At 40.2% G+C, this 17,974-nt stretch overlaps 1 protein-coding gene across 1 annotated transcript in view; it reads right to left on the bottom strand.

The window, feature by feature from the left end:
- Nipped-A (Transcription-associated protein Nipped-A) overlaps nucleotides 1–17,974 on the bottom strand; it is a 347,371-nt gene that overhangs the window by 312,969 nt on the left and 16,428 nt on the right. Inside the window, exons 3-5 of the mRNA XM_067157840.2 lie at nucleotides 9,422–9,532; nucleotides 8,730–8,918; nucleotides 3,053–3,247 (exon numbers count right to left, since the gene is read on the bottom strand). Of these exons, the coding sequence (XP_067013941.2) occupies nucleotides 3,053–3,247; nucleotides 8,730–8,918; nucleotides 9,422–9,532 (495 nt within the window). The remainder of the gene's footprint in view (nucleotides 1–3,052; nucleotides 3,248–8,729; nucleotides 8,919–9,421; nucleotides 9,533–17,974) is intronic.

Here is a 17,974-nt window from a genome sequence, read left to right on the forward strand (position 1 = left end):
CTAGAGCAGGTCTTCACATGACAGCTCTCCATGCAATCCTGTCACCTACTACCTCCTCTCTGTTTTCTCATAACTGGCATCTATCCTTATATTATCAACCATCTGGTATCATCATCATCATCATCATCATCATCATCATCATCATCATCTTCTACTTCTTCCACTCACCGTTCCTTTTGTAGCATCCATCAGTAAACAATCTCCTCTCATCCAATGTCCAAGTCAACTGTGTTTCCTCTTCCTGATTACCTTTAATATCTCTCTCTCTTCCTCCACTCTTCTTAGCACCTCCTCACTTCTCTCTTTTTCTACCCACTTTATCCCCTCCATCGTCCTCCATATCCACATCTCAATTGCTTCTAGTCTTCTTTCTTCCTCTTTCCTCAGTGTCCATGTCTCCACTTCATATACAGCACTTCGCCATTTTCTTCCTCAAGCCCCTGTCCATGCAACCACAAAGAAGCCTCCTCTTTTCATTAAATGCTTCCTTGGGAATTGCTATACGATTTTTTACCTCCTGTTTGCATCTTATGTCTTCCGTTACTATGCTTCCTAAATATTTGAAAGCACTTAGTTGCTCTATATCTTCCTGTCCTAACTTTACCAATCATTAGACAAGTTGCTTTATGTAACACCAACATGGATTGGTCTTATGGTGACAACATGATAGGAAACGGCTAAAAGGCTAGGAGTGGGAAGGAAGCAACTGTGGCCTTAATTAAGGTGTGAAAATGGGAAACTATGGAAAACCATCTTCAGGGCTGCCGAAAGTGGGGTTCGAACCCACTAAGTCCCGAACGCAAATTCAAAACTCTCTCAGTAGTTAGAAATTAATCCTCTCTTGAATGATACAGGGAAGAGTAGCGAATATTTGTCACATGATCGCCTACCAGCGCATTAGGAACATAATCGTGTGAAGTTGACTAGCGTGGTGGATATCTGACTTCTGGAAGCCGTTACAGATACTGATAAAAACATGAAATCACTTACTAATGAGGACAAAATTAAAATCCAGGAAGAGGATAGGCATCCGCATCTTTCATTGGCTGGCGCACATTATGAAACTTACGCCTTCGAGTTTCGACTTCAGTCGATCAAAGTGTTGCTGCATTCAAGATGGCGGTCAAAGAAAGTCATTCTTTCGCACATGGCCAAGTTTTACCACCAAATAATTCATAGTCGAAGAGTGTGACCAGAAACAATATTTAGTAACTCACTGGTATGAAATATAAGGCTTCAGCTAACATTTGTTTTTCAAAGAGTGTGACTTGCAATAATACGCTGATACTTGTACCGGCCCCAGTGCAAATGTTTTCATATTTGTTTCTGGTGTTTTACACACCTTTTAATACAGCGGACAAGGTTTGCGTATTTGTCCTCTTTCTTTTTCAAACCTTTTAATACTCTTATCTCATCTCTAGAAACGGTAGATAGCCTATATCGTTCACCTACCTGTACATACACGACTTAAAATGCACGCATGTTCAAAAAAACCTATCAAGTGTTTACATATCCCTGTTGGATAGCTTTTATGTGTGTATTCAGTAGTACTGTTATCACTGTCACTATGTTGTTAACAACTGTTACTAGGTTATTACAGTACTCTGCCAGCATGTGGTGACAGTATGTTAGGCCGAGGCTACGGTTCAATGACAGAGTACCGGATTAACATAAATATTACTGATAATAATAATAATAACAACTAAACACTTTTGTGCGCAGTAGAATAAAGCCCAGAGGGATCCCGGACGTAAAGGATGTAACAAGATGTACAATGAAACGAAAAGATAATCCAGATCCTTGGATGAGTAAACACTTATGCCAAATCGTTAACATGTCTCAAATTTAACTGAATAAGTAACCCAATTCAAAATAATCAACAGTGAGATTGATCAAAACGGTAGTTAAGTTCTTTACAAGCCAGCTAAATTTCAAATACCTTATACCATACAATCATACAAAATTTCAAACAAGATGAGGGATGGAGACGGAACAGGAATGAGGAAACCGAGAGACACGACCAATGCGAAAAGAGTTCTAATAGGAATAATGGCACACACGTAAGGAGAGAATCTGCTTGAAGAGTAAAGTAGTTCAAAATATGGTAAAGCGTGTAAGTCCAAGGTTACATAAATGGATTTTAGTGCCATGTAATTGTGTGACTCTCCCAACTCCATCATTATTTAGAAAGATGAATGCAACGATGTTTTTTACATGACTTGATCTTTATATCTCACCTGAAACCAAAACAGCAGCAGTCGAAGGGACTAGAGAACCAGCTCTGTCTAGTGTGGTGTGCTCGCACATCCAGCGGGAAACGGCCTCTCACATCCAGCGGGAAACGGCCTCTCGTTCAACCTGCCCAGGTGGGTCAGGTGACGAGTAATATGGTCTACAGAACATTCTAGAATTTGTGAGACATAGAGCGACGTCAGAGGGGGTGGGAGTGTCAGCTGATCATTCAAAATGGGAGTTGGTTTGTGGAGAACAAGACCGGCGAAAGGTAGTGATATGAAGGGCCAGTACACAAGGTAAGTTAGGGGCACAACAGCACAGTACGTTTTCTCGCTTAGCACATTCCCTTTTTTTATCCTCTGCAGAAACATCTTAACAAGGTTTTACTGTATAAAGATGTAGTACAGAAAGAGGTACATACAAAATTCTGTTCCTTTTGGGGATCATTGTGAGCTACAGCATTACCCGCCTAAAAGAACAATGGAAGTGGGTGAAAGCCAATTTGTTTGTCACCACTGTAATAAAGGGTGTATTTCAAGAATCAGGTGGATCAGTCATCTGAAGACTCTCTAGTAGGAACATATGTTACAAGCATTGCTGGTAATGATGATAATAAGCATGCTGTCGTAGCTAAAAGGAAATTCTATACTTCTCAATCGTAGAATTGTCATGTAAATGACAAATGTCAAATAACGGCAAGATATCAAATAGATTTGAATCCAACAGGCCTGGTGCAGTTTGAGCCACCAGAAAAAAAGAAATTTATACCAAACTATCAGAGTGAGATGATCTAATAGAAGATTCCTGTCCCACTTACCGACAATACTTGATCCTTAGGCGTTTTCTTCTCAGTCTGGATCACGGTTACTGTAAATGTTTCATTCAGCAGTGCTTCAATGTTGACATCAGCAATGTCGTTAACTTTCATTGGGGGACGTGGCTCAAAGATCTTGTGCATGTGATTAGGTAACTCACGATAAATGTTCTTCACAAAATTTAGGAAGTGTTGGACCTGTAAAAATTAAATGAATTTCATTTTTTTTAAACAACAAATATGTGACAAAGTCATATATAAAGATAAGAACAGGAACACACAATATGATCATAACTTAATGCTTATTTTCAAGGCCATATTCCTCACTGAATTCTACATTGATTTAACCAAACATACCTTCATTTTAATTCAAATAGGAAATACTACAAAAAGACAATCACAAAACACGAAAATTATATGTACTTTATTGGGAAATTAATAATGGTCTGCAAAAGTGCAACTTCAAAACATACAAATGACAAGTTACATTTCCAATTACAGAAACTGTTGTCTAATGTACCCCATTTTGAGACTTACAAACTACGTTTTCTTATATATATATATATATATATAAGTGATGTGAGTAAAGAAATGGAATCAGAGATAAGATTTTTTGTGGATGATGTTATTCTGTATAGAGTAATAAGTTACAAGGTTGTGAAAAACTGCAAAATGATCTCAATAATGTTGTGAAATAGGCAATAGGCAATGGTAAGATGATAAACAGGGTTAAAAGTCAGGTTATGAGTTTCACAAATAGGAAAAGTCCTCTCAGTTTTAATTACTGCGTTGATGGGGTGAAAGTTCCTTTTGGGGATCATTGTAAGTACTTAGATGTTAATGTAAGATTTTCATTGGGGTAATCGCATAAATGAGATTGTAAATAAAGGGTACAGATCTCTGCACATGGTTATGAGGGTGTTTAGGAGTTGTAGTAAGGATGTAAAGGAGAGGGCATATAAGTCTCTGGTAAGACCCAAATTAGAGTATGGTTCCAGTGTATGGGACTCTCATCAGGATTACTTGATTCAAGAACTGGAAAAAATCCCAAGAAAAGCACCTCGATTTGTTCTGGGTGAAATATAGTGTAAAACAAAAGCTAAAGTACTGAACAGGTGGAAACCTTTAGCTTTTGTTTTACACTGTTGTTCTTCAATACAGATTAATATGAAATTTATTACCTATGATCGTTCTGGGTGATTTCCAACAAAAGAGTAGCATTACATAAAAGTTGCAAAGTTTGGGCTGGGAAGACTTGGGAGAAAGCAGATGAGCTGCTCGACTAAGTGGTATGTTGATATACATTAGTGTCCAAAAGTTAAGCATAAGTTACGAGTAAGCAGGGCAACAAGAAATAGACCACAAATCGCACGACATATGCACCTACCAACCTTAAGTGTTCGCTCTGTATAGGAAAAGTTTGTTCCCTGCTTTGACTAGCGGGCGTAACTGCAAGGTAAACACAGCCAGTGCCTGCGCCCATATTCCCTCAGGCGTGTTTGCCACGTTACAGTGTACGAAGTGTAGCCTCGTGGTGAACGTGACAACATAATGGCACAACAACGCCATTTGGAACCCATTTTGAAAGGGTAGAATACTCGGCCGCCTGGAAGCAGGCCAGACACAGACCGAAGTCGCCGTACCCATGAATGTGCCACAAAGTGTCATTTCCGGGCTTTGAAGACGATTTTGAGACACAGGAGATGTTAGTCGTAGGCCAGTACCAGGTTGACCAAGGGTAACCACCCCACACCAGAATTGATATCTGGCCTTAACCGCCCAACGAAATCGGAGTGCACCTGCAAGACAATTGTCGGCGGAGCTTGCAGCCGTCTCAGGGGTTGCCGTTTCCTAGCAAACTGTGTACGGGAGGCTCAGAACACCCAGCGGTGTGCGTCCCGCTCACTCCAGTACAGAGACGGGCCCATTTACTGTGGAGCCATCAACATCGAAAATGGACCATGAATGAATGGAGGCATGTGCTCTTCACAGATGAATCCCGTTTCAGTTTGCAGAACGATTCCCATCACACATTAATCTGGAGAGAACCGAATAGCTGATACAACCACAGGAACATCGTGGAACGGGACCAGTATGGTGGTGGTGGTGGTGGTGGTGGTGGTGGCGTCATGGTGTGGGGCGGCATCATGTTGAATGGCCGTACGGACCTGCACATCTTCATGGGTGGTACGAGAAACACTGTTAACGCTCGGAGATACAGGGATGAGGTACTGAGAGCACATGTTCGACTCTTCAGAGGTGGGGTTGGTCCAGACTTCCTCTTAATTGACGATAATGCCCCACCGCACCGCACTGCTCTGGTGGATGAATTTCTGGCTGGGGAAGACATTCATCGCATGGACTGGACAGCGAGGTCTGCGGATCTGAACCCTATAGAACATGCCTGGGATGCATTAGGGAGGCGAATTGCATCCCGTCGGCCTCCACCATGGACGCTCCTGAGACCTTCGCATTGCCCTTTCGGAAGAATGGGATAGACTGCCACAAGAGTTCTTGGACCATCTGATAGAGAGCATGCCACATCGCTGCGAAGCATGTGTGGCCGTTATGGGTAACCATACACCCTATTAATAGCACATTTTGTTGTGGAAGACATTGCCAAGGTTTGTTAGTTGTTGTCAAACGTGTACCTTAGCTATCAGAACCTTTCTGACACTGCTTTTGTGGACAAGTTGTGTGACGTCATATGGTGTTTGAGTGAGCTTCCGTTTGTTCAGCAATCCGTCTGACATTCCTATCAGTGGTATGGCCTTGTTTAGTGATTATGCTTAACTTTTGGACACTAGTGTAAATGTTGATTCCCATAGGGAACCTGAAATATTTGTCCCAAATGAGTAAATTTATAATACCCATGTAGTTGGTCCGTTATTGCACATTATAAATTTTCCAGCTAACTCATTACTGGTTAACAGCGTTTCGCCCCAGCACACGAACCAACTACATTGGTATTGTAAGTGGTATGTTCCAAGCTGTCAGTGGAGAGATGGTGTGGAATGACACTCGGTACCTATTACAACCAGTCTGTATATAATTAATCACAATTGTTGGTAGTCGTCGGCAACTGAATACGCCGTGCCATGTTGATATCTGCACTAGAGCTCCAGGGAATAGCTCTACATATCCAATATTATTTTGTTAAATACTTGAAGGTTTAAAGATAGAAAGATGCAGCGATAATTTATATTCCACAACTACACCGTTTGGAACTCATAATCTCACCCACAATTTCATCAATAATCAAGGAAATACAAAGTGCCTAAAAGTGACAATTCTCGTTACCCGTCACCTACTGCCGGCTGTCACCTGCTGTTAGCTGAGAAACTACGAGAATTCTCGGAGCTCATCACCCATGTGGAACATCAGATAATGAATCTGCATATAAATGTTGAAATACTTTGTCGTCACATAGAGCACGTTACCATGGGCGCAACATCTTGTACAATGATTCTCTGCGCGTAAGAACACCCATGAATATACGAAGTTTCCACGCCTACAAAAATCGTACAATTAAAAAAATGCATCAACACTAAAATCTATGATCCCTATACTCCCCTAGGACTCAGTACGTTTTACCTATCTCGAGAGATAGGTGTTAGTGTTATGCAGATACCGGTGTCTCTTCGAGACTCCTCTGTCGGCCTTTAACGTTGGTTATGCGGTTGTGTGTATTGTCAGTATATTTGATTTATCTGTTGTGTGTTATTCTCAGTATATTGATATTAAGTATATTGATAGTAACATATCGTTGTTGAATGTATGTGTGTGTGTGTACATGTTGCGGACACCCATCCAGTGGGTGACCACTCCCGATGTTGCTTAACTGTTTGTGTGAGTATTGTTTTTTGTGTGTTAGGTGCCTAAGGCAAAATTCACATTCAGTAATCATGGCTAGCACAGCTTGTTTTAGTGAACGATGTGGCTCACCCTGTTGGAGCAGACCTCCACGACATGATTGAAAGTAGTTAAAATTATAGCCAACAGATAGCATAATACGCTACAAACAATGTCCATGCGTAAAAACTGAGATCTCCGCGGCCCGTCAACAACCACTGACCACAGTACTACAGAGATCTCCGGTGCTGGTAGAAGTACAGCAATGCAACAGAATTCAAAATTGAATACAGCATAAGTTTCTAGTTTTTTGTACCCAACATTCATGGTATTCCTTCAATTTATTCTCAACAGTTTGAAAATATTTGAGCAATTAAATAATGAAAAGAGTTTTAAGTCCATTTATAAAATAACTAATACCATATTTCATTTCCAATGTCTAGACACATTTTTGCATACAATCGTATAATGTGCCACAATTTTTCTAATCCTAAAATCCAGAAAAAATACCAGTGCATATAATATGCACTTTTTCTTTTAAATACACTGTGATTTTGTTGTGAAGCACAACTTGCATTTGAAGAAGGCATCATAGAATTTCTCTGTTTCTTTATGTTTACATTGTTACTAACACAAGCAGACACACCAGACCGAACTTGAGAACTTATTAACACTGATTGGGTATGACTAATTCAATCCCACTTTTTTTAATCACCAATTGACCGCAAGTTCTTCTGATTGATTTCAAATGCCTAAGTTGCACAAGCATACATAAAACGTAAGAATAAAAGAAAAATAGTTACAACTGTGTTATAAGTGTAACTTGTTTATTAAAATTAACATTAGTATTAATAATAATAGTTTTCAAACAATGGAAGCAAAATTTTGAATGAAAAATGCATAAAAAACAAACCTGTAGCTTTCATTTCCATCAGCGGCTTCCTGCCATATCTCACAGCATATACAGTGCCAACAAGAATTTGTTCACGCCTGCACGTGAATATAATACAACAGTTATCAAGACATCTCAAAAAAAAAAAAAAAAAAAAAAGTGTATTATGATTGTGTGAATACCATACATTATGTTTTTCATAGCTGTTTTAAGACTGCAATATCAAGGAGCAGGTTTTTGAAAATGATGGGATTGGAAAAGGACAGTATTGGACAAGTAGCAGTTATGGCCTCAATTAAGGAATATCCCCGCTAGTTGCCTGGTGTGAATGACAAGTTACGGCTATTGCATGTTGCATTTGTTGATATATGCTCCTTCTGCAATCTCTTCTATCCTTTACCAGTATCCAGGTTTCAATAATGAACACTTATTATTCCTCCCCTGTTCTTCACTGATGGAGATTGTCCAAAAATTCTACATTTGTGTAATGATTTCTAATAGTGTTATTGGCTATACGTCCCACCGACTACTATTATGGTTTTCAGAGATGTGGAGGTGTCTGAATTTAGTCCCTCAGGATTTCTTTTAGATGCCAGTGAATCTACCAACACAATGCAGAGATATTTGAGGATCTTCAAATACCACCGGACTGAGCCAGGATCGAACCAGCCAAATATATGGGTCACAAGACCAGCGTCCCAACTGTCCTTAAACTGAAGAATGAAACTGGAAAATGTGGCATGAAACGAGCCACGTTGAGAACAGCCCGGCCAAGTGACTCATACAGCATTCAGCCTGGTGTAATGATTTCCTTCCTTTCTATGTATTCTACCAATAACACATCTTTACCTACTCAACAGTTGCTCGCCATTCCTTTTTTCCCTTGTATATTCTTTTCTTAGCTAATCTAACTTAAAGTACATTTAGGTGACTTACCTCTGCATTGAACTGAGGTCTGTACTGCTTGTGAAGTTCAATAATAATCCGGAGACAGACTAGGACATTCTCTTCATTTTCCGTTCCCAACAGTTTCATCATAAGAGCAAGTATGGATTTAACGTAAGGTACCAAGGTGTCATTTGTGGGCAGTCGATGTATCATCTCGAGGATGAGTTTACGAACTTGCTGCAAAAGTGAAAAATAATGTTACTAGACAAAACAAGAATAAATTTTAACAGCATTAGGCATAGATTGAGAAATAATGATTTTTTTGTTACACAGAAATTTGTTTAATTTGAAGTTATGTAATTCAAAGTTGATTTTTTTGGTCCCAATCACTTTGAATCATCAAGGTTTCACTTGATGATGTGCTTCTAAAAAGTGGAAGTAGATTTCTAAAATAAGACGTCACTACAAATAAAAATATGTGATCATGAGAGAGTGCCCAACTATCCCACGACAGCATTTTATGAAGATGTGGAGTCTGTCTTTGTACTTCTGTGTTCTTATGTTCGTCCTTCTGTCTCTCAATCTTCCCCCCACTGACCCGACATAGAGTTTTATCCCTGTATATATTCCTCTCCTAGTTATCTTGATATCATCTGATTCATAACCTGTTTTTCATTTCCTTTTCCTTACTGACTTTTTAATATAAAAGGGAAATTGTCCAATTAGAGCTTGAACTTTACCTGGATACTGTATTCACCAATGAAGTGAACCTCTCCATCCTGCAAGATCTTGAGGAATATTTTGATGGCATGGTCCAAGAAGGCTGGGTACTGTGGTTGGCCAATTATCACCTGGAAGAAACAAGGTCATTATAGAACATACACACAATAATAGATCAATTTCTTATGTGGATCTCAAGATCATGGGTTCAAAAGTGACAGCAGTAGCCGGATTTTTCAAGGGCAGGAAAAAGTCGTTCAATGACGGCATGTAAAATACTTCTGGTTGAGATTAACATGCAGGCAGTCTAGATGACATAAAAAAAAATATATATATATATGTTACATATTTTAAGTCCCACCAACTACTTTTATGATTTGCGGAGATGCCTAGGTGCCAGAATTTAGTGCCGGTAAATCTACCGACATAAGGCCGACGTATCTGAGCACTTTCAAATACCACCGGACTGAGCCAGGATCGAACCTGCCAAGTTGGGGTCAGGAGCCGCTCAGCCTGGCAAGGCATCAAATCAAAATGCCAGGTAGCTAAGACCATATGATAATCATTATCATTTATTGATAACTGAATGACGTTCATTAGCCTTTCCACATAGATCTTCATACGAGTTAGTGACCACAACTCCACAAGTTGTCACCCTCATTCAGAGGTATCAATCTCTCCAACTTAACATTTTATAAATCTATCAGTGTAACTACTAAGAGTGTGCTAGGTAGAAATTATTAATCTTCAAAGATGAACATATTTTGTCTTCTTTCTAAATTCATATGAACATCATTCAAACATGGTCACATTTTAATAGGTTTGAAATATTTCCTTACTTTTCACAGGAATGCACACAGACTTTTAAACAAATTATAACAGTGATATATATATTTTAAACAATGACTGTTAAAGGAACAAAAGAGAAGAATCCAAACTTCTAAAAGAAAGTAAAAATTTCTATTAATGGTGAAAAGAATTACTGAAGACTCATTAGGCATAGCAAATAGAACATCATTCCCACCAATTAAATGGCCTCAGCTACTGTAAAGGCAAGAGAGTACTATACACTCTTGAAATGATGAGAAAGCATGCTGTGTCATATTCTTCTAGAAGCCTGGCCAGGCAACATATATAAAGAGGCAGTCTTGGGAGTACAGTTGAGTTGTTTTAATGAGACTTGTGTGGAAGTTGTATTAGCCATGTGTTTGAAGTCAAGTATGTGAATTGGTTATGTTGGTAGTTGGTTGGGACATGCTACTGTAGCAGTCAAATGTTTGTCAAGATGACTGTTCTTCAGTGCATGTGTATAAAATATGTGCAAGTACCTTGTAAATAAAAGTGTACACAATTGACAGCATTTTGTGTGCATCTTTGTGGCTACATCAATCTCAGCTTTGTAGATTATGAAAAAGCGCTTGTTAATTGTTGGGAAAACCTCTGGAAAAGGTGGTGGTGGTTTTAAGAGGAACTAAAACTGGCCAACCATCCTCTATTAACACTTTTTTTTTGCTTAACGTCGCACTAACACAGATAGGTCTTATGGCGACAATGGGACAGGAAAGGCCTAGGAATGGGAAGGAAGCGGCCGTGGCCTTAATTAAGGTACAGCCCCAGCATTTGCCTGGTGAGAAAATGGGAAACCACGGAAAACCATCTTCAGGGCTGCCGATCTATTAACACTAATCAGAGAGAAAAATGGAAAGGGTCTGGCACTTCAAAAAATTAAGGCACAACCAAAGAAAACAAGGGCCATGAAAGGCATAAATATGGGAGTCATCCTAGCCCTCAAAACCTAATACTGTCGGGGACTCAGAACAGAAAGAGTTGACCTAGGGAGGATAGTTAGGACAGAGGACAGAGAGGAGCCCGACATAAGTGGAAGCAATCCTAGGACTCAGCTAAGGATGTCATAGGTCATGGTCACCAAACTACACTCAGAAGTTAAGAGCCCCTGGGACCATTTTAGTCACCTCTTACAACAGGCAGGGGATATAGTGGATGTTATTTTTACCACCAGCACACTAAGGGACACTGCATCAGGAAGGCAGTCTGCAAATGATATATACTATCACCTCTATTATTCAATGTTTATCGTGAATACATCATGAAAGGCATCAAAGGAAGGTCCATTGGTGGAATTAAGATCTCAAACCTCTTCGTTGCTGTTTACACTGTTTTTATTGCATCAACCCAAGAACAACTTAAAATATGTTCACTGGAGGATGTTAGTGCTGTATAAGCACCGGTCAAGCCAAGCTTATAATTGAGGACTGTGAAAACCTGGACAGGCCAAATGTTAACAGGATTGGCAGATATGAGGTGGTGAACAAAGGCGTATATTTGGGAAGTATCGTGATGAGTGATGGCAACTGTGAGCAGGATATACGTAGATACATACAACAATGGGAAACCACCTTCAGGGCCGCCGACAGTGGGATTCAAACCCACTATATCCCCAATGCAAGCTGACAGGTATGTGCCCCAAACCACGCCACTCACTCGCTACTTCAATAACCAATGCGGAAAAATCAATCTTATCAACATCAACCTGGAGCAAACGACCCAGCTGGCTGAACACCTTAGTCGATGGCGAGGAGCAGTACAATATGCACTGCATGCCAACATATGATAATCAAACACTATAGCCAGAACAAGTCTGTAACGACGTTCGGAATACGACAACAACTGTGTCAAAGAATGGTTACACTAGAGAAGCAAACATTCCCAGAAATGGATGATACATATGGAATAATAAGAAGAAGAATACGTCTTCTGGTAAGGGCTAGAGCAATTGTCACTTTCATTGATCTGTCTCAGTCCTATCCTTGGCTTTGACAATATGAAAGTGACTGAGGTATGAGCGATGCTAGTAATACCGTTCCTTGCGCAGAAAGTCCCTGATATGAATTGTCTGAAAATGTTGCTCATACGGTCGGTTGGTGCATGTATTTCAGTGGGCTTCGTAGATAGACTGATATGTAATAGCAACTTCTGACCCAGTGAGGAAAGCAATGGGAAACTACCCCACTCCTCAGTTCCTAGACTTTGGGCTGAGAACTGAACATACACACAATAATAAACATGATGTTTGTTGTTTAAAGGGGCCTAACATCTAGGTCATCAGCCCCAATAATAAACATATGGCATCAGCCAGTTTTAATGCCATTTTGGCTTCCTGCGAGTCAATTTTGATGTCCCATTTTGCTCTACCAGATGGCAGATAAATGGATCTCTGCTGGAGACAATCTATGGCCCAGTTTTAATTTTGTACAGTACATACCAAATGTGTCACCAGATTTCTTTTACCGGTACCCAATGATAATCACCATCATCATCATCATTTAACAGTCTCCAGCTTCCTGGGTGCAGTGCAAGAGTCCCCTCCACTTATGTCTATGCAAGTACACTTTACTACTGCTGCTGCTGCTACTACTACTACTACTACTACTACTACTACTTTCTCAACTTAACACAATTCCACTCCTCTTCCTTGCAGATCATCTTTTATTTGGGAAATCCACCCTGTCCTTGGTCTGCCCCTAGGTCGCTTTTCCTCCAGATCTTTGTCAAACCATTTTCGTGCTACCCTCTTCAGATCCATCCTCTTCAAGTGACAAATCTTGATGTTGCTAGAACTTTGTTGAGTAGTTTGACTTGGATTTCTTCGGAGACCTTTTCATTCCGGATCTTATCGGGTCTCCTCTTCTGCAGCCTGGAGTCTGCTGTTATCCCTCCTGTTGATGGTGCAAGTTTCCAGACCGTATGTTGTTACTGGTACCAAGTAGCCTGATACAAAATTTTCTTAGATATTAAAGGAATTTGGCTGTCTCAGAGCTCCTTTCTGAATCCTACTGGTGATTTCATCTGAGCAATGGCCATCTCGAGTTACAACGCTGCTATCTTCTTTCCATCCAGCATAACACAGTATTTGCTCGCATATAACTCGCCTCCGCGTATATCTCGCATCCCATTTTTAACATTGAAACTGCAGGGGAAAAAATCCTCGGCACATAACTCAGATTAATTTTTGATTTAGTCATAAAGACATACGGTACATACACGAAATAAAGTTTGGGTATTCCGTGGATGTACCTACATTAAATATCGGGATTGTACCAATTGCTGTTATGGAACTTTGTACGTGACAGTACAAGGAGAAGCTGTATATCTTTCTATCTGCAGAACAGTTGAGGCTAGCTGTTGTAACAAAAATATCTAACTCACAAACCCCCGCCCCAAGGCCACATTCCTAGCCAGTCAGTCACACTTCACCATCCCTCTCACTCTTCTGTTTCTAAAGTAAAAAATTTCATGACTGTTCCATATCTGGCTGATGATGACACTTCAAATGTGTTGAAACCAGTCCCAAATGAACAGGTTGTAACTTCTATTTGGTTCAACTTAATAACAGAGTATTGAAAGATGGATCCTTCCTTCTATTAATATTGTATATTCTTCTGTCTTTGTCAATATGCTCATTCCTACCTGTCCGGCAGAGGTGATCGTGTGAACTGGAAGTGTTTCCTTGTCCAGGCAGTCAAGTGATCACGTTATTAGGTATTGTCCATCTGTTGTATTGTCGACAGGTACGTATATTCTGTCTTCACTTTTCATTCTTGTTTCTCAGTTAAATTTTCTTGTGAAGGTCGATTTTTAAGTTATGAAGAAATGTGGGAGTTACATGGCTGGATTTAAACCCAAAGTGATAAAGTATGCTGAAGAACATAGTAATAGAGCTTCCTGTCGAGAATTCAGTGTGACTGAGTTTAATGTTCGCTACTGGCATAAACAGAAAGCTGCGCTAGAAACCACCAACCGAACAGGTAAGGTATTCAGAAGGCCGAAATCTGGTAAGTTTCCTGAGCTGGAAGAAGAGTTGCTTCATTATGTTACAGAGTTGCGAAATTATTGCTTCAGTATATTGCATGAGATGCTACATTTCAAAGCGCGAACTAGCGATTAAATAAGGAATCAGTTGTTCGGATTTGAAAGTGAGCCGGGGTTGGATCCGTAGATTCATGACGCGAAAGGGATTGTGTCTGGAAAGGCGAACATGTCTCTGCCAGAGAATGGAGAGTGCCAAGCGATTTCAGCGACAAAACCACAGATTTCCTTCGCCATGGGATAGCAATGAGGAAGAAAAACAATTACCTCTTATCTCAAATTGGCAATGCAGATCAAAGCCCGATAAACTTCAACATGCCATGCAACACCACCATCAACAAGAAGGGAGAATATAGCGTGCTTGTTCGTACAACTAGGTGTGATAAACAGCTTTGCACTGTCACGCCAGCAATAACCACAGAGGGAAGAAAATTGCCACCGTACATTATTTTCAAAAGAAAAACAGTGCCTAAAGCGAAGTTTCCCAAAAGCATTTATGCAGGAGTTCAAGAGAAAGGATGGAAAGATACAGCTCTTGTCCAGGACTGGGTCCGTACGATGTGGGAAGCACGGCCAGGAGCACTGCTTCGACGCCCAGCAATGCTAGTGTGGGACAGTTTCCGTGGACACATGGTGGAAGACATGAAGAAACTTCTTCAGGAAATGAAAACTGATCTCGCTGCAATTCCTAGTGGACTCACACATTGTCTACAGCCCTTAGATGTTTCCATCAACAAGCCTTTCAAGGACAACATACGTAAATTGTACGCCGAATGGATGGCAGGAGGGGAGAATGAGCTGACACCAGCAGGCAAAATAAAGAGACCATCAGCTGAACTCGTGTGTGATTGGATTATGCGGGCATTTCTTGAAGACGGGCATCACAAGTGCGTTGGACGGAAGTCAGGATGATGCAGTATGGGATGATGACCAGAATGATGGAAGCGAGAATAGCTCTGAAACTGAAGGCAGTGACAATGAATAGGGTAAATATGCCATTTGTCTTGTTTCAATAGGACACTATGTTAAGGGACAAATTTCTGAATGAGAACTTTTAACAATTATGTTGGTATCTTGTTAGCACACTCTCGGTTACCACGTTGCCCCATTTTATATGATTGCTTTCTCAAGTCCCTGTCCCAATCCTACTAAATACTGTACATGTTAATATATCCCCTTAATAAGTTTCTTATTACCGCTTACGATAATCAAATTTTCTTTGTACTAATTGTTAGGGAACAGATTTTCTTCATATTTCATTATATAAATAAAAAATGTGGCATCTGGAAAACACGATGTGATACTGCTTCCTATTCTCTGATATTTTGACACTAGATGATTTTAGTGTGTTTTGACGGAGATCTAGTTTGATCTTCTAGTTCTTTTTTCACATTTTCTTGGACTTTGCACAGTGCTATGTCCAGTCGCTACATTATTTTTTGAACTACTGGTAGAGACAAGCTGACCTTTGTTTACGTTTTAAATTAGTAAGTTGAGTATGCATAATCATTGCACAGGCAACGACAGAACTTACGGATTATGCTGATTTTCCTTGTAGACCTTCACTTAATCCGGTCACTACATTGTTCTTTGAACTATTAGTACATACTAGTGATGGGTCGAACTAGCTCTTTTGAGGGAGCTAGCTCATTCGCTCCCGCTCCTAACTGAGAGTCGTTCAAAAGAGTCGACTCTTGGGAGCGGGAAGGTAGGAGCGAGCCAGGAAGTCAGAGGCCGCTCTCCGTTCCAGGTTCGTTCGTTCATTCGTTCATCCGGTTTTGGGCAGACGGCTCTTTATGACTTCCGGTCGCTCTGTATGACTTCCGGGAACGAACGATATAGCGCAAATAGTTTATATTTTCCGCAACAGATGGCAGCACAACGTCTAGTTCAGAAAGCTTCTCTTGAAATAAAACAAATAAACAAATGCACTTCTGGCAACATTGGCAAATAATCTAACGATAAAGCTTTATATACAGTAACGAAGAAATGTTTAACAAATATGCAGTATTAATGGATAACATCTAATATTACTTTGCCCATGTTCCTTTCTTCTTAAAATGATGCCTTTCAAGACTGAATGCACCGTGACGAGACGTATGTTCATGATATTGGCAATACTTACACGTTAATAAATAATTGTTTAAGAATGTAATGGGATGTAAGTTACTATAGTATAGACTAAGCCACGAGTTTTTTATTCATAAGTGCCCAAAATAGCGTGATTTTACATCTTCTTGATTAATCATGACTCCCGTCTTTATTTGAAGGAGCGAGATGGTGCGAGATAGTTCACCTTTTACACAACAGATGGCAACACAATGTACAGTTTGGTACGCTACTCTTGGAATAAAACAAATGTACATTGCTGCCAAGATTCGCAATTAATCCGATGATAAAGTTTCATACACAGTAACGAAGAAACGTGTCACAAATATACAGTGTTGATTGATGACGTCTAATATTACTTTGCCTAAGTTCCATTCTCCTTAAAATGATGTCTTTCAAGATTGAATGCACCGTACGGGACGTATGTTCGAGATATTGGCAATACTTCCGTTCGACCCCGGGAATCCAGATAAGCATAAGAAGAATCTCTATTCCTGTGCACGTAGTTTACATTTCACTCAAAAGATGTCATCAGAATATCGTCTTTCGACTGGAGCTGCAGAAAGTTCTCACTTGACACTCCGCGTTGGGGCAACAGATTCTTTCATACATTAATGCAGCGTAGGAAACATAGCTGATTAAACGCGATCTTTAACGAAAATAATGGAAACTACTATCAGCACAAATGTACATATAACCAAGTATACTACAGTACGCATAGCATTTTGCCGATTTTTCGTGTACAGTATGGTCACACTCTCTTCTATTTTTTTTTTTTTTTTTCAAGAACGATTAAACCGTATGAGTCGTATATGTTCAATATATTGGCATTCCTTACACTATCTAAACTTACTTCTTCTTCTTCTGCTTCGACCACTTTTCCCACACTTGTGGGTTCGCGGGTGCGAACTGTTCCGCAAATGTGGATTTGGCCCTGTTTTATAATAAGTAATAATGTTACTGGCTTTACGTCCCACCAACTACATTTACGGTTTTCGGAGACGCCGAGGTGCCAGAATTTAGCCCCGCAGGGGTTCTTTTACGTGACAGTAAATCTACTGACACAAGGCTGACGTATTTGAGCACCTTCAAATACCACCGGACTGAGCCAGGATCGAACCTGCCAAGTTGGTGTCAGTAGGCCAGCGCCTCAACCGTTTGAGTCACTCAGCCCGGCTGGCCCTGTTTTATGACCGGATGTCCTTCCTGACGCTAACCTTATGCGGAGGGATGTAATCAATATTGCGTGTTTCTATGGTGGTTGGTATTGTGGTGTGTTGTCTGAATATGAAGAGGAAAGTGTTGGGACAAACACAAATACCCAGTTCCCGAGCCAGAAGAATTACATTCCCGACTTGGCCGAGAATCGAATCCGGGACTCTCTGCAATGAGGGCCTCAATGCTGACCATCCAGCTAAGGAGTCGGACTTCTTACACGTCAATAAATAATTATTTGAAAATGTACTGCGGTATACACGTTGGTATGAGTTATTTAGCCTATATTTTAAAGCCAAAACTAGTGTTATTTTCTATTTGCCTTAATTCGATTTAAAACTACGGTATATTATTTTATCCAC

Source organism: Anabrus simplex, chromosome 14 (assembly GCF_040414725.1).
Source record: "Anabrus simplex isolate iqAnaSimp1 chromosome 14, ASM4041472v1, whole genome shotgun sequence".
Classification (NCBI taxonomy): domain Eukaryota; kingdom Metazoa; phylum Arthropoda; class Insecta; order Orthoptera; family Tettigoniidae; genus Anabrus; species Anabrus simplex.